General features: G+C 38.9%; 3 protein-coding genes and 1 non-coding gene across 5 annotated transcripts; 1 reads left to right on the top strand and 3 right to left on the bottom strand.

The window, feature by feature from the left end:
- Positions 1-599: 599 nt before the first annotated feature.
- trnal-aag (transfer RNA leucine (anticodon AAG)) lies at positions 600-681 on the bottom strand. The gene has a single exon. It is a non-coding gene; the product is annotated as a tRNA-Leu (tRNA).
- A 2,196-nt stretch (positions 682-2,877) lies between these two features.
- aurkb (aurora kinase B) lies at positions 2,878-8,195 on the bottom strand. 2 transcript variants are annotated; one of them, XM_086300437.1, is made up of 10 exons: positions 8,042-8,145; positions 7,075-7,178; positions 6,590-6,628; positions 6,257-6,335; positions 5,844-5,889; positions 5,564-5,752; positions 4,850-4,988; positions 4,602-4,750; positions 4,343-4,517; positions 2,878-3,604 (listed from the first exon to the last, which is right to left on the bottom strand). In XM_086300437.1, exons 4-10 carry the CDS (start codon positions 6,273-6,275, stop codon positions 3,431-3,433), a joined length of 891 nt encoding a protein of 296 aa, XP_086156563.1. In that variant the 5' UTR covers positions 6,276-6,335; positions 6,590-6,628; positions 7,075-7,178; positions 8,042-8,145; the 3' UTR covers positions 2,878-3,430. The 2 variants fall into 2 exon arrangements, with proteins under 2 accessions (XP_086156563.1, XP_086156555.1); XM_086300429.1 differs by lacking the exon at positions 7,075-7,178 and having other exon boundaries at positions 8,042-8,195.
- A 635-nt stretch (positions 8,196-8,830) lies between these two features.
- On the bottom strand, positions 8,831-14,240 carry LOC147337135 (uncharacterized). Its single transcript, XM_086300403.1, has 3 exons — positions 13,772-14,240; positions 13,561-13,636; positions 8,831-12,203 (listed from the first exon to the last, which is right to left on the bottom strand). Exons 1-3 carry the CDS (start codon positions 13,870-13,872, stop codon positions 11,160-11,162), a joined length of 1,221 nt encoding a protein of 406 aa, XP_086156529.1. The 5' UTR covers positions 13,873-14,240; the 3' UTR covers positions 8,831-11,159.
- cops6 (COP9 signalosome subunit 6) lies at positions 14,041-20,341 on the top strand. The gene is made up of 10 exons (XM_086300416.1): positions 14,041-14,233; positions 15,604-15,729; positions 15,837-15,968; positions 16,924-17,012; positions 17,269-17,331; positions 17,419-17,466; positions 17,573-17,687; positions 18,468-18,560; positions 18,777-18,877; positions 19,861-20,341. The coding sequence occupies exons 1-10, from the start codon at positions 14,101-14,103 to the stop codon at positions 19,999-20,001; spliced, it is 1,041 nt and encodes a 346-aa protein (XP_086156542.1). The 5' UTR covers positions 14,041-14,100; the 3' UTR covers positions 20,002-20,341.
- The last annotated feature ends 28 nt before the right edge of the window (positions 20,342-20,369 follow it).

Here is a 20,369-nt window from a genome sequence, read left to right as displayed (position 1 = left end):
GAAACACCGCCTGTCCTGTCAAAAGAAAACCTTAGCCGCTTCAGTTGAACCGGAAGAGTTATGAAAGCATTCTTCTATATCAAAATAAAAGCGCCACGGTTAAAAAAAATAGACATTAGGCGAATTAGTTATTATTTTAGCCAGGTTTAAAATCTCGAGTTCTCAGTTTTTCATGAACCTTGTAATATTTAGCGGGGCATACAGCTACTGAAATGTATTGAGCTAACTCTTGGTTATCTGACATGTTTTGTGCATCTCTGCCGATATAACTAGGCACTGAACACTTTGTGTGGCACTGTCTAGCGGTTTGAAACTGCAAGGTGTATTCAAACCCAGACGTTTTGCAGGTTATATGTGTAATTTGTGATTCCGAGTGACAAATATAGCAACGAAACTGATGGTTTCCAAACATAATAATTTCTGCGGTAACGGTTAACTATCAGTGAGATTATTTTGTGTTACTTTTAATTAACATTTGCAGTTTAAGTTAGAGCGCTCATTTTACAAAATTTGACACACGAGAGAAAAAAAAATTAAAGTCCAGCTGTTATTGCGGACTGTTCTTTCGAAGTGAGAGAATTGTGTGAGAGCAAAAGTAATGGCAGCGGTGGGATTCGAACCCACGCCCCCGAAGAGACTGGAGCCTTAATCCAGCGCCTTAGACCGCTCGGCCACGCTACCGTGTGAATTTAGGTTTTGAAATTAGCATATACCTACGACAATACTACTGAAATTAACTATTTTTTAACCATTTTTTCTTCTGCCGTTTCATTCTTCTTAGGACAGGCTGGAATACTCCTTTTAGGATTTTAACCATTTTTGTATATTATATTGGTACTGATAGCTACCTCATTTTCTGCAATTTGGTAATGCACTTGAACATTTTACAGGGAAAAGGACAAATCAGATATGTTAAGTGTTTTCTCCAACTCATTTCATTTTTTAAACATAAGTTGATGCCTGCAAAACATTCAAAAGGAGCTGGGGCAGAGGCAAAATAACCCTTTAAACCAGGGGTCCCCAATACCAGTCCATGAGGTCCGGTGTCCCTGCTGGTTTTAGATCTCACCCTGGGTCAACACACCTGAATCACATAATTAGTTTATTACCAGGCCTCTGGAGAACTTCAAGAGATGTTAAGGTAATTTATCCATTTAAATCAGCTGTGATGGATCAAGGACACATTTAAAACCTGCAGGGACATCGGCCCTCGTGGACTTGGATTGGGGACCCCTGCTTTAAATGTAGTAACAAGTAACAATCTGTAACATTCTCAATTAGCAAGTTAATCTAGAACAGGTGTGGGTATCAAGATTGGGTATTAAATGGGTATGCACCAGAAGTTCAGCCTTTATAAGAAAAGATGGGTTGTGTTTCACCACTGTGATATTGTGAGAAAATAAATCAATCTTTCACCATAAAAACAATGTTTCTTAGTGCAAGGTAACATTGTGTGGGAGACCTGAGAAATCATTGGGCGTAAAGGCCAAGGGAAGAAACTCCTGCTGAATGTGTGTGATTTTCAAAAGGTTTGAAGGTATTGCATTCAAAATCATCATGCTACTCTGACTGACATAGCCAAGTGGGCTCAGAAGTACTTCAGAAAATCAGTGTCACTGAACACAATCTGCTGCTATATCAAGCTCATCTGAGATGGAACGAGTGACAATAGAAATGTGTTTTGTGGTCAAATAACTCCACGCTGGGGAGAGGATTAGCGTCGAATTCTACATTCCAAAGATGAAAAAGAAAGGTTGGATGGTATGGTTTGTGCAACACTGCCCATGGCATGGGGGGGGGGGGGGTTGAAGGCGTAATTGATGCAGACTTCATAGGACTTCTAGAGGGACATATGCTTCCATTAAGACAATCTCTTCCCAGGAACTCCATGTGTATTCCAGGAGAATATCAGTCTGACTTCATAAACAGTCTGTGTGCTTGACTGGCCTGTCTGCAGTCCAGAGCCGTCTCCCACTGAAATTGTCTGGTGCATCATTAAAGAAAATCAGATAGCCGATCACAGGCTGTTACTTACTTACAGCAGGAATTGCAAAGATTCTGTGTGTAAAATTGCAACAATTTCTTCAGTTCCAGAAGATTGGTGTGTAATTAAAAGAAAATGTGATGCGACCCAGTGGTAAAGTTCCCCCTGTCCCAACATTTTCGGAGTGTGTTGCATCAAGGATCAGCTACCCTGCCATGAACTGTAAACTTTCCAGTGAAGCTGAATCTTGGACACGATTAAGTGTTCCAACAGAACAGTGAACCCAAACACATATCAAAGCTGGTTTTGAACATATAAAACAAGTCAACTTGAAGCTCCTGGAATAGCCTTCCCCACCTCAACCCTATTGAAAATTTGTGGATTACGCTTTTTAAAAAACAAAAACAAAAAAAAAAAAAAACAACCCACACAGGTCTGTACCAGGACACCAACACATTTAACCCTGGAGAACCCATGGGGTCGGCTCTGACCCCATGGGTTCTCCAGGGTTAAATGAACTCTACTCATAATCCTGCCAAGACTGTTCAAATATCCAGCCAGAATTATGCCAGAAGCTTGATGATAACTACCAATAGCCCCTTTCAGGGTGCACCTTCAACCAAATATTAGAGGGTGTATATATACACTTTTGCTCTTGCGGTTTACACAAAAAAAAACCAAAAAAAAAAAACCAACAAAAAAACCCAAATTACTTACCCTTACTTGATAGAAGTCTGTGACTACAAATCAATATATATTTTTTTTAAATGTTGTATAAGCAACTTAATATAACCCTTAGCAAAGGTAGGACTTATAGTTGCATTACACTAACCAGGTTTGCCAAGCAGCTAGATATAAACTCTGTGATCAATTACTCATTTGATGCAAACAAATCCTTTTACAATATTTATTAGAAAGTTAAAGTACATCTTGAAGGAAATTAAAACATGCTTTCCTGCACAAGCCCCAAACCCCTCGGCACAAACTATTCAAGAATATAAATGAGGCAGTCTAACAGTAGTATTTTGATGTCAACACCATCTGAGGCAGCAATCCAAAACAAAGCTGTGTCAATTTTGAGAAGTAAAGAAATCACAATTACCAAAAACAAAACACACTTCTAGAGAAGGCACTATACATAGATAAGGACATACATAAGGACTGTACATTTGGGGGGGAAAAAAAAAAAAGGGTATGCGAGAATAGACAAACAGCAAAAACTGATTAACCGAAGTCATTTTAAAGCAAAAGAAGTGAAAGATTTTCTGCATTTGCAGGTTCTCAGAATTTGTTGTTCATCTTTGTCATGCATGACATAATACTCTGAACCCTTTTCATGTATAAAGTTGCCAGTATAATGGCAGTTTGAAGCCCATGGCAGTGAAACCAAAAAAATATTGGGCCACAGTCTCTTGCGGAAGGAAAAAGACCCATCATAGGGCAGGCTCAGGATTTCTTGACAGGGCAGGTTGGAGGCAAGAGCCTGTGAGAGTTGGCACGCACCCACTGGTGGTCGATGACACTCTGTAGTGGGAGGCGATCGATGGGGTTGTGGCGAAGCAGCTTGGAGATCAAGTCTCGGGCACCATCAGAGACAACTTTAGGGAACTTCAAGTCCACCTGCAAATGGAAGATTTGATTCATGCATTTATCAGCAAAGGGGAATGCTGGGATTCTTAAAGTCTTAGCCAACTCACAAACTGCCAGGTACAGTCGAGTTTGATAATCATTTCCTGATACATGAGATGTAATGTCAAGTTTGAAAAAACGATGCAAGATGTGTCATTTTAAGAATTTATAACCAGAAAATTAAACATATAGATAAAAGTATTTTTATGCATTTTCTAAAACTTGTGAAAGGAATAAGCAGTCAAATGTTGTGCCCTTCAGAGTCATCCACATCTGCCAGTCAGCTACTGTTCTTATGCACATTTCAGAAAATGCATAAGTTCAAAACAAGCAGAGCTTAAATTAAACCTTTGCTTGTGACTTATTTTGTTCATAATAATTGTTAAGATCTGGGAACATTTGAGTGTCAAGAAAGTCCGCTCAGCGTAACACTTTAATCGGAGCTAAAACTCAAAATGTGTGTACTAAATCTGGTAAGCATAATGCTACAGAAGGTAAATTATCTTGTGTACTACATTACATTCCCAGAAGAAATAATGAAAAACCTACAAGAATTTTCCTTTTTTAGTATAAAGTAAGAGCTAAAGGGAAACAAGTGCTCGACTAGAGTGATACCTAAATGGCTTCTCTCACTACAGTAAAATCAGCTTCTTCTCTATGACTGAAACTTGTAACTTAATCATGAGATTTGACTGACCAAGTGCATTACACATGCAGATAAACACCAACCTTCATAATCCTTTTGTACGTTTCTGAGTGGCTTGCTGTTTCAAACGGTGGGTTGCCAACTAAACACTCGTAGCAGAGGACGCCAATGCACCACAAGTCCACCTTCTCACTATGGGTGTGTCCCTCAATCATCTCAGGAGGAAGGTAGTCCAGTGTCCCGCACATTGTGCGACGTCTGAGAAGGTTTAAAAAAAGGTGAGCAGGGCAGGGTGAACAGGCATCGTAAAGAAAGTGAAGTAGTGACAGTGTGGTTCCTCACCTTAGAGAAGGTGCATGGACTGACCAACCAAAATCAGCAATTTTCAGCTCTCCACGATAACCGAGAAGAAGATTCTCAGGCTTGATGTCACGATGAATTACTTTCTTCTCATGGCAATACATTAGTGCATCAGATATCTCCTCCATGTACTAGAATTTTAAAGAGGTTGGCATTAGGTTATAACTTCACTATTTTTGCAGTTCAGAGTAAAGAATTTTTTGTCACTACAATTCTGGTTGAGTTCTTACCGTGGCAGTACGCCGATCATCAAATCTGCCACATCTCTGAAGCTCTTTGTACATTTCACCACGTGGGGCGTACTCAAGCACTAAAAACACCCTCTTACGGTCATGGAAGTAATTGTAGAAGCGCAGGATGTTTGGATGCCTGAGGAAATGAAGCAGAAGAGATTTAAATCAGCATGCTAAATGCACCAAATATAAGCAGCCATTATATAGTATGCATTTATACAATATCAGCCTAATCTATAAGAGACAAATAAACCACTGAGAACACACCATTTCTTTGTATATCTTGTCCCCAGAGGCATTATACATGTAAATTATTGGTTAACAGACATTAACTACATTTCTCAGTGTATAGCAATGGCACAGTTAAAGATTTTTTTTGAAATTACCCAAATTATTGAAATGTTTAGATATAGAAGTACACAGCTCTCAGCATTGTTCGACCATTTGAATGTCCCTGCAGGAGACAGTGGAGGGTAGCACATAGCCTGCCAAACGTGTGTGAATTATAGGACGGTTGTTATAATCGCCCTAAAACGGGACAGTCCTACAAAAGGTTATTTTGTACTTTTCAATGAATGTATCACCACACTTATTATTTGAACACATATTGTGTAACAAATTAAACTTGTGTTTGTAAACTCAGTGTGCCTAAGATGACAAAAGGGAGTAGAGCCAAAAAAAAAACAAAAAACAAAGAAGCAGGATACTAACTTGAGATGGGCCTGAATCTCAATCTCTCTCCTGAGTTGATGCTCCACACCTTCTTTCTCCATCTGAGACTTGAACAACACCTTCAGTGCCACAATTGCTTGGAGTTTCTTCACTCTCGCAAGATAGACATTTCCAAATTTTCCCTTTCCAAGTGGCCGACCAATGTCAAAGTCATCAATGGAAATTTTCCTGAAATAAAAACAAATAAAAGTTCTTTTAAATATTCAGGACAAAGACAACATATCAGGAATATAGAACTAGCCTTAGGTAGTACACTTACTTTGAAGCTGAGCTGGAGGACGAGCCAATGCATTCTCTCGCAGGACCTAAAAATAACACCACAATTAAAACTTAGCAATTAAAAATTTCCTGAGGGGTCTCAATCAGTTATCATAGGTTTGTGTTTTGCGATTAGTTTTTAAATTTCATTTTTACTTTGTTTCAAATTCAATTTCAGTCAGTTTCCAGAGTGGATATGAACACTTCAGTTTACCTTTTAATTTTCTGTCTTTTAATTTTAATTTAGTTATGTTTTCGTTTTTTCTCTAAATGTAGTTTTCCAGGTATATGGATTTTTTTAAACTTTAGTTTTCATTTCTATTTTAATCAGTTTCCCCCCCAATATCCAGTTTTAGTTTAGTTAACTACAATAACCTTGGTCTTATCAGCATCTGCACAGAAGGAAAGACTTACCTGTGACAGTATTTTTCATTGTGTCTGCTCGTTGCTTCACCACAACTCGCTGAGGGCCTGACAGGTTCGGTGTGGCAAACTGACATCAAGAGCAAACACAAAAACACAGCTATAAGTGATTTATTCATTGCACTATGGCTAAATCACTCATTTATTAATATTACAACTACTACTACAAAATTTTACCTACATATATTCTTTGATTTGCTCAAAGTGACTTTCGGTATTTTAATAACACCTCAGTCCAAGCTGAATCAGATGTGCTTGCTAGATTTAAGCACAGTTAACAGTAATGGGCCAAGCAACATAATCTTTTACAATTTCCATACTTACTGGTCTTTGAAGACCTCTGGGCTCGTAATTTTCCTTATTCTGTAAAGAAATAAATACAACTCACTAAAACAGTACATTTGAGCTATTTTGTGCCCCCCTTGCTTTTAGCTTTATACTTATTTTAGACAACCAACAAAGGGAAGCAAGCAAGAGATTAAGGCACACTTTGTAACTCATAACCTAGGATGTTGTGTCAAGGCTCAGTGCTTTCCCTGTTTATCATTAATGGTGACTTTAACCAAGAGTTTGGAATTAACTCAATGTCTGAATAGATTACTTATAAAATATGGTCTGAAGTTCATCCAAGTCACAATTACATTCTGATTTCAATCATTAAGCACAACCAGATGTTCTTTTCATTTCTTAGCGTGCACACACACACACTGAGCTGTAGTGAATTTATGTAAATTGTAGAAACTTTCCTCATGTATAACTTATGATGCATGCACAATGACAAACATGAATGGTGGAGTATTTCTCCTTACCAAACTGTTTCAGTTCATCAGTATTTCTTGGAGATCTTTATTTAACAGCTCTCTTCACTTAATGCAACAGCATCTAAACTAGGTTCAGGTCGCCAATAATCTTTCTAGAGGCAAAACAGAATTTGTATGCTTTTACTTACTGGAAGGGCCACCTCTACAATCACTGTCACTTCCTGTTTTACGCCAAAATAGCACAGGGTGTAACACGTTCCTAAAGTTGGAGAGCCACCCTCCACTTCAAGTTAATACTTAGTGTGTAAAATAAAGTAATATAATGGCGAGCACACACGGCTATTACTGCGACCTAACCGATGGTTAGATTATTTCTAGATTCCATCCCCTCTCGTTTTTTTTAAATTGTGCACACATCTAAAGCGTTTTCTAGTGCCAGAGACAGTAATATATTTGATTTCAGCTGGTTTTCATTATCATATACAAAACCGAGAAGGAAACACTGTCTGTGGGTGGCTGAATTACCCACCACAACTCTTTACCCGGTTTGAGAGGTAAAGACGCCTTGTTTTATCATGACTTGATCGCCACACTGACCTTAGATATGCTGGTTCAATGCTTTATATAGTGTTCATAAATTACACTTACTGGATTGAAGATCAACGAGTTAAACATTTAAATTAATCGTTAAACAAAGAAAAAGGTTTACCGGGCCTCTGTCATTTAAAGTCAGCGTTCAAACAATTGCAGTACAAGTCACTGTACTGATCACCTTTAAGGAAAACATTAACTTAACTCGAAGTAGAAAACACTGCCTCGTTCATAGAATATACTACCTGTGATCTTTTTACCTCGAGTTAACGTTACACGTTAGTCTGCTAAGCTAGCTTGCAAGCACAAGGTTAGGTAAATTAAGCTAAAATTTACGTCTACGTAAACATTATATACGGAGTTTAAATTGTTATCAACTGTTACTCGGTAACGCTTGGACATAAATGTATAAATATCGAATTACCTGCATCGTAGTGAAGGAAAAACAGTATTAAATTTACAGCGTGAAAACCTCAATCTTGTAACCCAGAACTTCCTCGGCCGCCAGCGTTTTCAAAAAGCTAATCTTCACGAACGTGATTGGTGAGCTTCGCACACTTAGAGAACAGTCATTGGATAAAAGCGCTGCAAGGGGCAGCGTGTCATTGGTGAGCGGTGGATGTGGTCCCGCCCACATGCTGTACATTATTTTTAAAAAGCAGGAGTAACGTCCACGGTATGTGATGTATGTAGGCTGTATACAGCATTTATATCCTTTGTCTGCGTCCATAAAGGCCTAATTTTTCATTGGCTAAAATCTACAAAATTCAAGCACGTGACAGAAAACCAACAGTACCTGATACACCTGGTACGGTTTGAATGTATTTTACTTCATTTCTATGTTATGCTACTTTCAAATCTTACTTCACAAATGCAAATATTTTACTTTATACGTCATTTACTTTATACTTATTATTTCATACTGAAGATTTAATGCCTTCACGGTATGGTTCTAGTCTATATTGGCCCAAAAATTCCCTCATAAATAACTCCATACATTTTAACCATTTTTTAAACCACTGATCTAATTATTATTATTATTAACCTTTATTTAACCAGGAAAAGTCCCATTGAGATTAAAAACCTCTTTTTCAAGGGAGTCCTGGCCAAGAGGCGACAACATGTTAAAATTACAAAGTTACATACATGTTATAAGTAACAATTACATTTTAAAAAACATTTTTCTCTGGCTCTCTCAATTAAAATGTATGCGGTAAATAGCCTACCTGACAATAATAATAAATGGTTGATTAGTCCTTAATAAAGAGTATGGGAAGTGTATTTTCAAATTTACAACATTTATTTTGCAGAAAATCATCATACAGTAACACAACAGCCATAAAAGCTATTTTGATTTAGCTATACTTATTAATTTACTGAAAGTGAAAATGGCAAGAAATTTCAGTTGTTTAATAGTGTCCTCACTGCTATTGCAGACAATCCCTCATAACTATTATATATAATTAGCAACATTACTTCAACATTAATCGACACTTGGAGCACATAAAAAGCTAATTGCAAATAGTTTGTGCATTCAGGGCAGTGGTAGGAAACTTTGTATGTAGGACTTGAATGTTTTTCCCACTCACCTGTTCTGAAATGGGTAAAACAGGTGCACCATATATGATCACATCTATGCTGTTTTACTAACAGTACATGTTTAGTTTCAAGAGTCTCTAAAACCAATGTCTTCCTTGATTTGACCTATTGACCTATGGTGGATCTAAAATGTATCCAAATAGCTGCGGCTCAAATTTGACCAGTAAGAGCCGTAATGTACAAAAATTCATAGCACCCTTACAAGAGTATAACATTTTTAACCATTTTAATCTATGTGTATATTGGGTCACTTTCAATGTGAAATGTTCACACTGGACAAATTTGAACTCAACGGTATGTAGGTGTTAAATTCTTTGTTGTGTAGAATATAAAAAATTAAAACAATTTCCAGCTGCAAAATATACTGCATATCATATATAAATTCATGAATCCAAACTTTTAATCCCATAATTACTTTTAATTAAGATGCTTTTAATTTTGATTATACGGTTTGTGTACCATTAAGCTACTTGTGTAGGATTAATACTTACTCATTTAAATTCTTGTCTTTCCACTTTTCAAAAACCGTTACTGGCCACTCCAACACTCAAAACAAGAGAAATGACCCGTGACAATTTTCTGAAGCTGACAAGAAATCACCTATGTAAAAGAAGATAAAATGTAGTATTTGACCTTGAAAAATGATACATGCAGTTTCATGACAAACTGATCAGTCATCTTTAAAGGTGCAGTCGACATACCGTATTTGTATTCAAGAACAAATTCTGGGTTTACTTCATCAAAATAGCTTTATTCAGAACAATTTGTTCTTCACAAGATGAACCTTCATTGAATGGTTGCTTTAAATGCAACACACTTCGGTATGATGACACAAATCTTCCATGTTTTTTCCTAAAACTGAGACAATATACACACATTCAGGATAAGCGGTTGCTTTTTGTTCTCAGTTTCTACAAAACACATATGCAACACCCAACAATATCCTGTGCATCACCCAACCAAACAGAGTAAAATATATGTTTTCTGACAGTATACGCTGTTGATAAGTGGTAAAGAACAGGAAACAGGTGGATCATGACTTATTTGTCTTTGTAGCTTACACCTGCTTATCTGTTTACAGTCCAACAGCAACTGTTCTGCATTTTATTTCATACCGTTAGAGTTTCTAAGCACTAAAAAGGAGAGACTTCCCACTGACTTACCTCAAAGAAACTGAGTATTGTAGGAGATCATGACATATCCCTTAAGACAATATAATTTGTGTCTTTGACGACAGATGTTTTTTCTTAACTTTCATAATGTAGTAACCTCAGCTTATGAGGCAACCTTGCAAACTGACGAGAAAGATGTTTTTCATGATGTTTGCATCAATGTGATGAAGTAATCTGATTTGTCAACGACAGACAATTCAGTTTGGAAGTTTTATGCAACTGTTACCAATCAGATTTTTCAGAAAACACCATATCACAATATATCTCTTACTTCTAAGTCAGCTTTAATCAAGACAAGTAACATTTTGAACATAATACTGTAAAAAGCTAAATAAAGGGCCAAAACATTTATTGTTGTTCTTGCACTGCTGAAAACTGCAATCCTCCTCTAAAGCACTCAAAGGTAATTCTGTCGAGGAAGTCATTTATTTTTATACATACTATTTTTTTTTTAATTTAATCGCTCAATAAACCCTTAATACATTTGAATACATTACTGTGTACAGCTATTCAGTTTTTGTTACTTCATTCTAAAAGCCTAAAAATACTATAAACATGGATCATTGTGAGCAGACTTTTAAAATTATTTATTTATTTATTTATGGACTTATTGTGGCATTGTCAGAAAAAGTTGACAGAGCATTCTGAATCGGGTTCTACTTATATCAACATGATCTAAAAGCCTATGTAACAGTTTTTTGTTGTTATTGTTTTATTTATTTATTTTTAATCCCATGTGGGTTGCTTGTATATAGCAGCATATAGCTTCATTCAATCTTCATTATTCTGAACAGAGCAGTTGGTAAGCACCAGTGTGCAGGATGGCAGCAGGACAGCCAGTGTGCGACGCAGACCTGGAATAGGATCATTCATATCTGCCATCTTGTTCTCGTCGCTGCTGCCATCTGCACCTGCAGCTTCTTCTCTGTCCTGCTCTTCTTCCTCACCGCCCTCCCCCTCTTCTGCTGGTGGATTCTGACGAGGCTGGAACCTGACGTCCACAAATTCCAGCTGGCGAAGTCCACGGAGCATCCTGCAGCTCCGGGCTATCTGCAGCTCGCTGAGTGTGCAGTCCCACAGGCGCAGACGTTTCAGGTCTTTCAAGCGGCTGGCGCAGAGCAAACCTGGACCCACCTCTTTTCCACCAAGACTTAGCTCCTCCAGCCCAAGCCAGCCAGCCCCCAAGCCAAGGGAGGCCATATGTAACTGGTAGCCCTGCCGCCCTGTAATGCCTATTTCCAGAAACTTGAGCCTGGAAAGCCCTTCTACACCACAGACACCATCTTTGGCAGCACAGCTTCTAAGCCCATTAGCTGTTACACGAAAGGTGTCACGTAGCTCTAGATGACAGAGCCTCTCCCATGATGTCAGACCCTGCAGGTGCTGGTCTGTAAAAGAGGGCACATTGTTAAGGACTAACCTCTCAATACCAATCCCTGAAGGAGAGCCAGCCCCTTTTCCTTTCTGGTTCCTTCCTTTCAGTTGAGCACCAACACTGGATGTGGGTTCTGCTCTTTCTTGGGGACTAGCTGATGGCAGGGTCTGATTGAAGAAGCCACGAGGCAGCTCACAACCCCGCAGCTCCAGCACCTGCAAAGATGGAGGTAGGATCTGGCAACTGGGCAGGCTTCTCAGGTCTGCATGCAGAAGATAGAGCTTACTCAGTCGAGGGCATTTTGTGGACAAAGCTTTAAGCCAAGACTCAGAGAGAAAGGTTCCGCCACGTGCGGACAGCAGCAAACCACGCAAGCGAAGGCACCTTAGTCCGCAACCCAGGTACTGACGCAGCAGGACCCAAAGGATGCGGGATGTCACCTAACACACAGTGGACAGTCCATGAATATGTGTGTGTTGAGAGAGAGAAACAATAACAGTCAATAACTGCACAAACACACAACCCATGTGTTATTAAATGATGCTCATTGTTTATTTTTAGAGCATATTTTACACACAAAAGCATTTCAAAATGCTTTACAAGGGGCTTTAAAAAGCAATACACAATTTTATTCACTATCAAAGAAACTAAAATACACATACAATAGAAAAACACATACCAGCCAAGAGAAAATATTAGTGGATGGCTGTTAAGAATGACTAGTAACAGCTCAGAAACTGCCAATAGATGGCCTAAGACTCAAATCAGCAACTAGGTTGTTGAAACAAAGATATGTCAAAACTGGCTTTGGGATGGATAAACCAGGCTAAGCTCCTGGAATGGCTTTCCCAAAGCTCCAACGTCAATTGTACTGAAAACTTGTAGACTATGTTTAAAAGCTGGCTCCATGTGGAAACCAACCAATTTAACTAAACTCAACCAATTCTGCAAAGAAGAGTGGTTAAATACCCAGCTACTGTTGCACCAAAAGCTTGTTGATGGCTACCGAAAGTGTTTAACTGAAGTGCAACCAATATTTATATTAACCAAATATTAGTTGGGGTTGTATGTGTGGATTTGATTCAAACTTGTGCATCTACTTTTTCCTCTTTAAAGCCATTAAAGCTGTGTTCTGTACTATTCTATTCCACCCTGGACAAAGAACAGTTCAAAAAAATTATGAAAAGCCCCAAATTCCTATGTAAAGAGCTTAGAAAGAAAAATGGCTGGACTTCTTTAAGTTTCTTCAAGACATTTCACCTCTCACCCCAGAAGCTTCTTCAGTTCTAAGACCAAATGGTGGAAAGCCCCAGGTATTTCAGCTCTAGTGGGAGTTGTCCCTTAAGAGGGTCGTTTGGTCTTAGAACTGAGAGGTGAAATGTCTTCAAGAAACTTAAAGCAGTCCAGTCGTTTTTCTTTCCAAGCGCCTTGGATTACCATGACCTGGATGACTGAGAACCTACACAGACCCAAATTCCTGTGGCATTCATGCCCATGATGCATCTATAAATATCTCAGGACAACTGTATAAGTGGGCCAGTTTTGAGACAGGAAAATCACGGTGTTGTATTTTTATTTGATGATACAGTTAAAACCAGTGCTTTAATGTGAGAGGATAAATTAAAACATGAGTCAACAGCTCCCAGTCGTTCATCTTTATCACAAAAAAAAAAGTTATCGCTATGGGTTTGTTTCTATTATTATCCCCAAGTAACAGACTAGATTACTAAAATGCCTGGCCTGCATTAACAGAAGAAACGAAAAATGATGAAGCCACACTGGCAACAGCATCCTTACCCCTTTCCATGAAGTCAGGTCGACATTTCTCCACAGTCTTTGGTCTTTAACAAGGCGTTTCCACCTCTTACATACCCTAAAACCACAATTTAAAATATATAAACATATGCACAAATCACATAACAAAAGAAAAAACAAACGAAAACCTGAGTTTTGTTTTAAACGACGATTAACTAGTAAATCATTGAGAGCAAAGTTGAAATCCCCTTACCTCCCGGCTTTGACGACCTCTCGTACGTTCAGGTAGGACAACACATCGATTAAAATGTTTTCGGGAAAGTAGTCCAGATTGCAGCCCCTAAATTCTTCCATTTTGTAAACAAAACTCTCAAACCTCACACACGGAATGGTACATGAACGCACACGGGTTGCGCCCGAATCAGAAATCCCCCGGAAACACCGGTCCACTGACTGTGTGACCGAGCGGCCGCTGGGCAGTTAAATCAAATCAGCGGCTTTAAGCTCAACACAACGTTCCCCGACCCAAAGAGCCTATGTTTCTATAAACTCCCATCAGGTTTATGACCGTGAATATGCGGCATGGTTTGTTTTAAAAAAGAGCCCCGCGAAGAGCCACTTAACGTCCTTTGCATCAACAGTCCACTGCGCCTGCGCGGATTACCGGACAAGATGGCGACCAGCAATGGTGGAGGAATGGAAGTGGATGGGGCAGGCGAGTATTTATCCCTCATCTCATCGTTTCTGTCCACACCAACCAAAACCTGCGCGCAGGTTGCCGTATATGTTGTTTTGTGTGTTATAAGTGAGCGGAAGTGGCGACTCCGTGGTGTTAAAGGGTCGTAAGGAGCTTGCTCGCTGACATAGCAGGTTAACGTACTCAGCTCTGTGAAGCTGTCAGTACATTCATCACTGTGTGGATATTTCAGGCAGTTCCCTCTGCTTTGCCACAGGAGTTTGCATCAGAAATTTGAAGTAAAAGCTAACATCATGTGCAGTTGATTAAAATGCTGTGGCAGTGCTGCAACACCAAACACGTCAACATTAGCTATACATGAGAGAAACCGACATGCAGGCCTATATCTGTGTGAATAGTTACATATACATTAAAATGACTGTATGTAGCGAGCATAGGGCGACCGCTCAGAGTCGCGTTTTATTAACTTTATAAACTGTCATTGGGCACCTCGCTGACTCATCTACCTGTCCAGGTGTCCTGTTGGGAAACTGTGGAACTCGTTTTATGATTGTATATGCTATTTAACCTTTTAGGAACGATCCTGAGAATGATCGTTTGTGCCAAACTAAACAGATGATTAATGCCAAAAGGATATATCCAGTCACTTATTTTGAATGGAAAGAAAACTGTGTACTGTTGCTTGGCTCTGGAGCTCAGTGATTATTGTCATCAGCTACAATCCGAGTGTAAATAATCTCTCTTATTATTTTGTCTGTTATGCATTGGTCAAACGTTATTGATTGTTTTGGGTCCATACTGATTTACCGCTATTGATGTGTCTCTGCTTATTTTCTTGTGTTCCACATATACATGCAGTTTGATTAGACGTATACCGAAACAGGGCTGATCCATTGTTGATTAACTTTCCAGTTAATGTGATTGGACCATATTAATCACTTTTGGTTCATCACTGTTGCTTTTTTCCTAATTTTCCAGTAATTATTTGGATTTGAAGAAGTATTTCCGTTTGTACCTGGGTCACTGTTGCCCTTTTGCACAACTATCTCAGATTTGCCTAAAAAGGCTATGGTCCACAGATTGGATACATATATATTGGTTGCTGTGAATTTGTAGCTTCATATATCAAACATTTTTCAAGATGTATTCTTTTCAAAAATGGTCCATCGACACATTTTCATTGATATCATACGAAGGTAAAATTTTACAGTTTGTGACGATAAAATTCTGTGATGGTTGATTTGAGATGGAAACTCTTTGTCTGGCTTTCCGGTAATTGTTTGAATTTGACAAAGTGCTTCCAGTTAACAAGTTTTTTGACTTTTTTTATATATTGTCATTGACATACTGTTAATCCCAATCATGTTTGTGTCTTTGTGTGATTGTAGCCAGCCCCAGTGTTATGGCCTCAGGGGTCACTGGGAGTGTTTCTGTGGCCTTACACCCTCTGGTTATCCTAAACATATCCGATCACTGGATACGCATCCGCTCGCAGGAGGGCCGACCGATGCAGGGTATGTGTGAAAAAACAACACATTATCCTATCACATATATATTGGGCTTATGGAATAAAAGTCTAAGTTAAAGATAAACATATGCTGTTGTGTTTGTCTCTGCTCAGTGATAGGAGCTCTGATTGGGAAACAGGAGGGTCGAAACATCGAGGTGATGAACTCCTTTGAGCTGCTGTCTCACACCATAGACGACAAAGTGCACATTGACAAGGAGTACTACTACACCAAGGAGGAACAGTGTAAGCTTTGTTCAAGTGTTAAGGACAATAATGCACATATTTGTGTGTGCATCTTCTTTGATGACTCAGTTGTTCGGTAGCTGGAGTTGTGCTAAAATTAGTAACACTGGCGTAATCATCATTCAGGAAAATCAGTTCACACGTCAGTTTGTCGTGATTTGTTTTTCTAGACTTAGACTCTAGTTTTGTCCTTGCCTCCTTTATTAAATTGAGACATTTTCTATCTGTGTTCTGACCTTCCCACACGAAGAACAATAAACAGTACAACAATTGATAAGTCTTGAACGCCAGAATGGGACTCTGTAGTTTTGGAGTTTCAGTTCCCAAAGAGTACAGATACATTGTTAATATGTTTGGATGTGCAAGGAGTAAAACACGTGAAGGGAGATTCCTGACACTTGACCAAAAGATGGCAGCATTGGATCCAGTTGTTGAGCCATAAGTAAATGATTTACACACAAGTCTTTTGGTCAAAATGACATAAAAACTACCAAAACTCTCGATCTCTGCCTCTTGCTTTGGATTTTGTAATTTTTTTTTTCAAGTCAGTTCCTGTTAATTTCCAGAAAATCAGAACAGTGATTATAACAAAAACACAACTCTTTATGAAGGCAGTTGACTCACAGTCGTGGAGACATCCCGAGCCTCTGTAAGCATTTGCAACAAAGCCTCATCAAGCAGGGTTTTTTTTTTAATTTGTATTTTTTAACACATTTTATTAAAATGACAAAGACTTAAACCTGTAGTTTGTTTCGTAAGTTCACTATATTGTTTAGTTAACTGCTGTAACCTTGAAAAAAGTGGAGCATGAGAAAAAAAAATCTCTTCAGTTTTCATGTCACTGTGAGAGAGTTCGTTGATGACTATGTTCTCCAAGCCCCTCTCAGATATTTATTTATCAGTAAGTCAAGTCATCAGATCATTTTGTTTTTACATTTGTCCTCTGGTCTCTCAGTCAAACAGGTCTTCAAAGACATGGAGTTTCTGGGCTGGTACACCACAGGTGGTCCTCCAGACCAGTCAGATATCCACATTCACAAGCAGGTAGGCAGACACTGAAGCCCACTGACAGGTGGCAGGATGTCGATGTTTTGACACGTGTACTGTGACCATGAATGTTTCAGAAGCAAAATGTATCACTTTTAAGCTTTTAAATATCTTAAAACCCCATACACACCTGCTCCACTTGTGTTGTACGTTAACACATGCCTTTATACTGCTATAGAGTCTACACACAAGTACATGATGCTGGATATTTCAGATCGTTTGCTTTTACCCTCATTTCTCTACTTCCTGGCAGGTGTGCGAGATCATTGAGAGCCCTCTTTTCCTGAAGCTTAACCCAATGACCAAACACACGGACGTGAGTTCATTTGCATTGTTTCAGCAACGATGTCACTGGTACAAACACAAACGCCTCTGCTCTAAACAGTGTTCTTTTGTCCCACAGCTTCCTGTTAGCGTTTATGAATCTGTCATTGACATCATCAGTGGCGAGGTATAGTTTACTTCCACTTTTATCTAGTGCACGTCTAATCTTGATTGCCACAGATGCTTCAGTTTCATCTGATATGTATTGTTTTTGTTTGTTTGTTTGTTTTCAGGCCACCATGTTATTTGCTGAGCTGACGTACACTCTGGCCACAGAGGAAGCGGAGAGAATTGGCGTTGACCACGTAGCTCGTATGACGGCCACCGGCACTGGAGAAAACTCAACAGGCAAGACAAGCTGTTGCCTCAAGAATTACTTGTACATGTTCTACTAGCTACACACTGATCATAGTCATGAATTGTTGCCAATTAAGCATTCTTTATTTAACAATAAGCCACAAAAGGTGGTAAATCAGAGCTTTTCTCCAGCTTCAAATCCAAAGGAAATGGCTTTTGTAGCTTTGTTGAGTTTCTAGGCTTAGAAACGGTTAGAGGCGCTGTTGTCAAAGATTAAAGGCAGACTTGACTACTTTTTATGAAAATGTGTTTCCTTTAAAAAATGCAATATACAAATGATTTGTGATACGAGGTATGACTAAAAAAAATACAACAACAGCAAAAACACCTTCTACAATTTCAGTTTGGCCTTTCTCTAGTTTTGTCTTTCTGCACTCATGCCTCTGTGATGCATACTAGAGCTTCTCAAGTGTTAAAGTCATGTTAGGAAGGGGGCAAAGTCAAAAAAGAGGTGAACCTAGGCCATGGGCTGCCACATGCATGGTGGCAGGATCCACGGATTAGATGCTTTCAGCTGAATTTTCTCCCTCAGGGTTTTACAGTAGCTCTCCAAACTTTCTGCCTCACACTGGGGGGAAATTTTTACATTGTACAACCATGTAAACCCAGAAATAAATTATTTAAATGAGGCGTAACAAGCTGTCAGTTAGGGCATGGTGTCACATGGTGTCTCCTCCATCAGTCAGCTGTCCTGTGACCTGCGTCTTATTGGTCACCATCAAAATGAATCTGGGTTTAACTGTGTTGTTTGGTGTCTTTCTTCTGTGTTAGTTGCTGAACACCTTATAGCCCAGCACAGTGCGATAAAGATGCTCCACAGCCGAGTGAAGATCATTCTAGAGTACGTCAAAGCCGTGGAAGCAGGTGAGAGGATGAGGGGGTCGTTTAATGACTGAGTGAGAGCGAAGAATGTGAAAATAAATCTGAAAAGCAGATGTTTTTAAATGAGATGTTTCCTCTCCTTCATTTTTTTTTAAAGGAGGCCCCTCAAACATGCCCCTCTGTAATTACAAGCTTCTGTTTGACAGTTTCTTGACAAACTCAACATTTTCCAGCGTGCTGTTTATTTGTTTCTCACAGGCGAGGTGCCATTTAATCATGAGATCCTTCGAGAAGCAAACGCCCTGTGCCACAGACTGCCAGTCCTCAGCACCATAAAATTCAAAACTGACTTCTATGATGTAAGTAATCTTTGTTGCTCCTTCACACACACACAGATGGACCAAGGCAGGTCAAAATCCCGGGAAAAATGAGAAAAGGAATAATCTAACTTGCCTCTCTTTGGTAACAGTTTTTAAATATAGCTAATATTTAGCAGCATTGTAACAGTTAACAGGCAGGGAAACACGCGATTCAGGGATCAGTGTATTCAAATGTGATGTGTTTACATGTAATTATAAAGATGGAACTACAGTGTTTCAGTGGACAGTTTAGAGCCAAATAAATTTTCGTTGCGTATCGAGACACATAAAATGCTCAAAGTACTTTTCAAGCATTTGCTGTAGTTGGTAAAGATGTAAAGACAAATGCGTCAGTTTATAAACTGACCCCATTGCTGCACCGGCCACATAAAGCATGTGGATCATTTTTGATGAGATAGAAAATAAATGAAAAGCAGCTCCTAAATCGTGCAACTGTATTGCAAAAAGTCACCAATCTTCAGTTTGATAAGTTCTATGCAAGACACGTGAAGTCATTTTAGGTATTTTTCCATTGTTTTTTTTTAATAATCTGCCAGTGTACAAGAAATTAACGAGCAGTGGGATGTATTTTTACAGCTGGTGATTATTTAGTCACTTTTACACAGTGTACTCCACTCTCTATTTCTTTACTTTTACCCACATTACATAAATCTTTCCCAGTGTTCCCAAGTACTGGGTCCAAAAACAGAAGACAAACACAATCCTAAAATCAAAGCTCACATCTCATTTTATCAAAGTGTAGCTGCACCCTTTTTGCTGCACGTTTTGCTGTCATCGACATCGAATACTACAATAATAAAATGAAAGCAGCAATAAAAGATGGTCAGTTAGATAAGATAAGAAGTCTGAGTCACAAGGAAAAATTAATTTATGATTAAATATCTCTTGTTGTGATGATGTTACTGTTCATTGTGCTGTAAAAGTGAGAACTCCCTGACGCCGTTCTTCTGTTTACCCTGCAGCAATGTAATGACGTCGGCCTCATGGCCTACTTAGGCACTATCACCAAGACTTGCAACAGTATGAATCAGTTCATCAACAAGTTCAACGTCCTGTACGACAGACAGGGCATCGGCCGGAGGATGAGAGGACTCTTCTTTTGAGCAAAGCAGAGAATCAAAACGAGCACCGCAGTTTATTATTCTCTGTTCTGTCTTTTTCTTTTCTTTGTTTTTTTTTGTCTGTTTCTACTTTGATTAGCTAAAAAGCAGTTCTTAAACCAACCGTAGCTTTTCAGAGCAGTTAAAAAATTCCAACCACAAGTGTATCTAAAAGCACCGATCATTAAAAGCTATGTACAAAGTCACTCATCTGTTTGGTGGGTCTGCACAACAATGAGTCCACTGTACATGAACGTTCTGTTATTTTACCCAGTTTGTTTTACTGTTTCATGTTCCTGTATGTAATAAATGATCTGCTGATTTTTCGTTTTTTTCCCCATGAGACTTTGAATCTTCTGTCAACGAAGCAC

Source organism: Aulonocara sp. 'chitande type north' Nkhata Bay, linkage group LG2 (genome assembly GCF_057382095.1).
Source record: "Aulonocara sp. 'chitande type north' Nkhata Bay isolate Kocher_YH1m ecotype deep benthic linkage group LG2, A_spYH_male_GT1.1, whole genome shotgun sequence".
NCBI lineage: Eukaryota > Metazoa > Chordata > Actinopteri > Cichliformes > Cichlidae > Aulonocara > Aulonocara sp. 'chitande type north' Nkhata Bay.
This window is presented reverse-complemented; position numbering and strand designations above follow the sequence as displayed.

Bases quoted from the DNA above. Each gene is read 5' to 3' on its own strand.
- aurkb (XM_086300429.1), bottom strand. The intron at 5,753-5,843 runs GTAAGTGTACTA...TTTTTATTTCAG, and splicing joins TCCTCCAGCTCAGCTTCAAA to GAAAATTTCCATTGATGACT. The intron at 4,518-4,601 runs GTGAGGAACCAC...AAACCTTCTCAG, and splicing joins GTCCATGCACCTTCTCTAAG to ACGTCGCACAATGTGCGGGA.
- cops6 (XM_086300416.1), top strand. From the start codon at position 14,101: ATGGTTTGTTTTAAAAAAGAGCCCCGCGAAGAGCCACTTAACGTCCTT. The intron at 17,013-17,268 runs GTAGGCAGACAC...ACTTCCTGGCAG, and splicing joins ATATCCACATTCACAAGCAG to GTGTGCGAGATCATTGAGAG. The intron at 18,561-18,776 runs GTGAGAGGATGA...TGTTTCTCACAG, and splicing joins CGTCAAAGCCGTGGAAGCAG to GCGAGGTGCCATTTAATCAT.
- LOC147337135 (XM_086300403.1), bottom strand. From the start codon at position 13,872: ATGGAAGAATTTAGGGGCTGCAATCTGGACTACTTTCCCGAAAACATT. The intron at 13,637-13,771 runs GTAAGGGGATTT...TTGTGGTTTTAG, and splicing joins GAGGTCGTCAAAGCCGGGAG to GGTATGTAAGAGGTGGAAAC. The intron at 12,204-13,560 runs GTAAGGATGCTG...ACTGTGTGTTAG, and splicing joins ACCTGACTTCATGGAAAGGG to GTGACATCCCGCATCCTTTG.